The 2,667-nt window shown below is 24.0% G+C and overlaps 1 protein-coding gene across 1 annotated transcript; it reads left to right on the forward strand.

Moving 5' to 3' along the window:
• Positions 1 to 668: 668 nt before the first annotated feature.
• On the forward strand, positions 669 to 881 carry K444DRAFT_544941 (uncharacterized protein; the record flags this gene model as incomplete). Its single annotated transcript, XM_024876092.1, has 1 exon — positions 669 to 881. The coding sequence occupies one exon, from the start codon at positions 669 to 671 to the stop codon at positions 879 to 881; it is 213 nt and encodes a 70-aa protein (XP_024727997.1).
• Positions 882 to 2,667: the final 1,786 nt, after the last annotated feature.

The following is a 2,667-nucleotide window of genomic DNA, read 5'->3' on the forward strand; positions in this document are numbered from 1 at the left end:
ATTATGTCCAAATCCTTAGGGCTCAGCTAGGGATTAAAGAGGAGAAGCTCAAGTATCTTGCTCTATATTTAAGTGGTTCTGGAATACGAGGGGCTTTTATTATGATTTTTTAAGGCTCGGGGGAAAATCTTAAGCTAGGGGCCCCGTAAAAAGCACTAAAAAAAAATCCTGACCTCATATTACTTTCCTTTCCTTTTTCTCTTTATTACTATGGACCCTCCCCGCTTTTGTACTTCCTATAAGCAGAACCGGCCTGCTTCTGACTTTATTACGGAGCGGGCTAAGCCATATAAGACTTGCTCTTACTATCAAGTTTATATCCTCCCCTTTTTTTGACTTAACTAACTAGTTAATAGGCCCGAAATACTACTAATTATACCTAGTAGTGCCCTGCCTTACAAGAACTTAATCCAAATGCCCTCCCTCCCTCCCGGCAATAATAATAATTAATTACGGACGTTACTACGGACAAGCCAGCCCTATAGCGCTAGTAACGGATTCATTAACCGTCCGTCGCGGCCCCCGTTTATGTTATAGAGGACCCTCCTACTAACCCATTTCCTATATGGCCTCTTGCCTTCCTCTCCTGCTTCCGGCCAGCTCCCGTATATACGACCGGTCCGCTTATGGCTTACTATATAGCTTACGAAGCCTTCCATTTTAGTTATATGAATAATTGCTTTGAGGCCTATTATAAGAAGGGCAATATAGCACTTCCTCTAATCCGTAAGCCTCCTCCATATCTCTCTTACCTCTTTATGGGTAATAACCCCTTTTGCCAGGCCTTCCGGACAAATATCCGGGTATATAATTATGCTTTTGCCTTTATATTAATTAGCTATAAGAAGGACGCCCGGATTAACTTCTTCTATAGGATCTAGTGCTTTTAGATCTATAGCAAGCTCTTCTACTTCTAAGGCCCGCTATAGCCTACTATATATGCCAAACCCTCCTTTATATAGCTTTTCTTCTATAACCCGCTCTTTATAACTAATATCCGGGCTACTAACTTCTCTCGCTTAGATTATGCAGTCCTTTTATAGCTTACGAATATACTTACGGACTATAATCCGTTTATTACGGTCTATAAGACAGCCTATAAGTATCTTACGAGCTAGTAAACCAATTTCCGGGTCTTACTTAACCTATAAATACGCTTAATCCTCGAGTCAGGCGCGGATTATTATTATGAGAACCTCCCTATAAATAATAAGGTTATTATCCTTATCCCGGACAAGTATATGAATACGAGCCGCTATAATCTAGTACTAATAGTCTGCAAGGCAGGCCGCAAGCATTTATAGCTATATATAATTAATATTATATATACGAGTAGCTCTTTAAATAATGCTTCTTAGTAATAAACTTTTTATAAACTTTTAATAAATTATATAAGAAAAAAAATAGCTTATAAATATATAAAATTATTCTTTTAATTTATATTTTAATAATTAAGATTTAAAATTAATAAATGTTTTATTTATAATTTCTTTTAAATTTTGAATTAAATTAAATTTAATTATTATTAAAATATTTAATAAAATAAAAATTATAATAAATTTAAACTTGAAATATTATTTAAATTAAAAACCTTTCTAAAGTTAATTTTTTTTAATTATTTATTAAAAAAGATTAACTTTTAAATTATAATATAATTATTAATAATTTTTTAAATAAATCTTAATATTCTTAATTATTAAATTTTAATAATATAAGTACTTTAAATAAAAACTAAAATAAATAAGTTTAAAAAATTAAAGAATATTAATTTAAAATATTAATTTAAATATATATAAATTATAAAAAAATAAAAGTTTACTAAGCTTTATATAAGATTTAAATTCTTTTATTAATAAGTATTATATAAAGAAAGATTTTAATAAAAGTAATTTATTAATATTTTCTTTATATTTTTCTTTAATTTTATTTAAATATAAAACTATTATATTATATAATAAAATAAATTATTATTAAAAGTTAATATTTTTTAATATAAGTTTCTTTAATATAAAATTCTTTTATATAATATTTTTAATAAACTTAATATTATTAAATATATTAAAAATATAACTATTTTTAAAAAAAATTTAAAATTAAATATTTAATAAAATATTTTAATAAAAATAAAATATAAAATAATATTTCTTAATATTTTATTTTTTAATATTTTTTATATTTCTTTTATACTTCTTATATTTCTTATATTTCTTATATTTCTTATATTTCTTATATTTCTTATATTTCTTATATTTCTTATATTTCTTATATTTCTTATTTTCTTATATTTTTTATATTTTTTATATTTTTTTGTATTTTTTATATCAGATATATTACTTAATTAATTTATAAGTAAACTTTCTTTTATTAATTTAATTTATAAATTCTTAACTTTAAACTTAATATAATTTCTTTAAATTATTAAAATTATTAATTATATATTTTAATTATTTATATATTAAAACTTATATTTAGTAAACTTATTTTTATTTTATTTCTAAGACAAAATTATTATATAAAAAATAATTAAAATTTATAAAATTTATTTTATAAGCTTTCTTACATCTTTTTTTTTTTTTTATATTTTTTTTTCTAAGCTTTATTATATTTCTAAAGCTTTTTTTTAATTTTTATGAATATCGTATAACCTGTGGCTATTTAGTATAGTAT

The sequence above is a fragment of the Hyaloscypha bicolor genome, assembly GCF_002865645.1.
Source record: "Hyaloscypha bicolor E unplaced genomic scaffold K444scaffold_182, whole genome shotgun sequence".
Taxonomy (NCBI): Eukaryota; Fungi; Ascomycota; class Leotiomycetes; order Helotiales; family Hyaloscyphaceae; genus Hyaloscypha; species Hyaloscypha bicolor.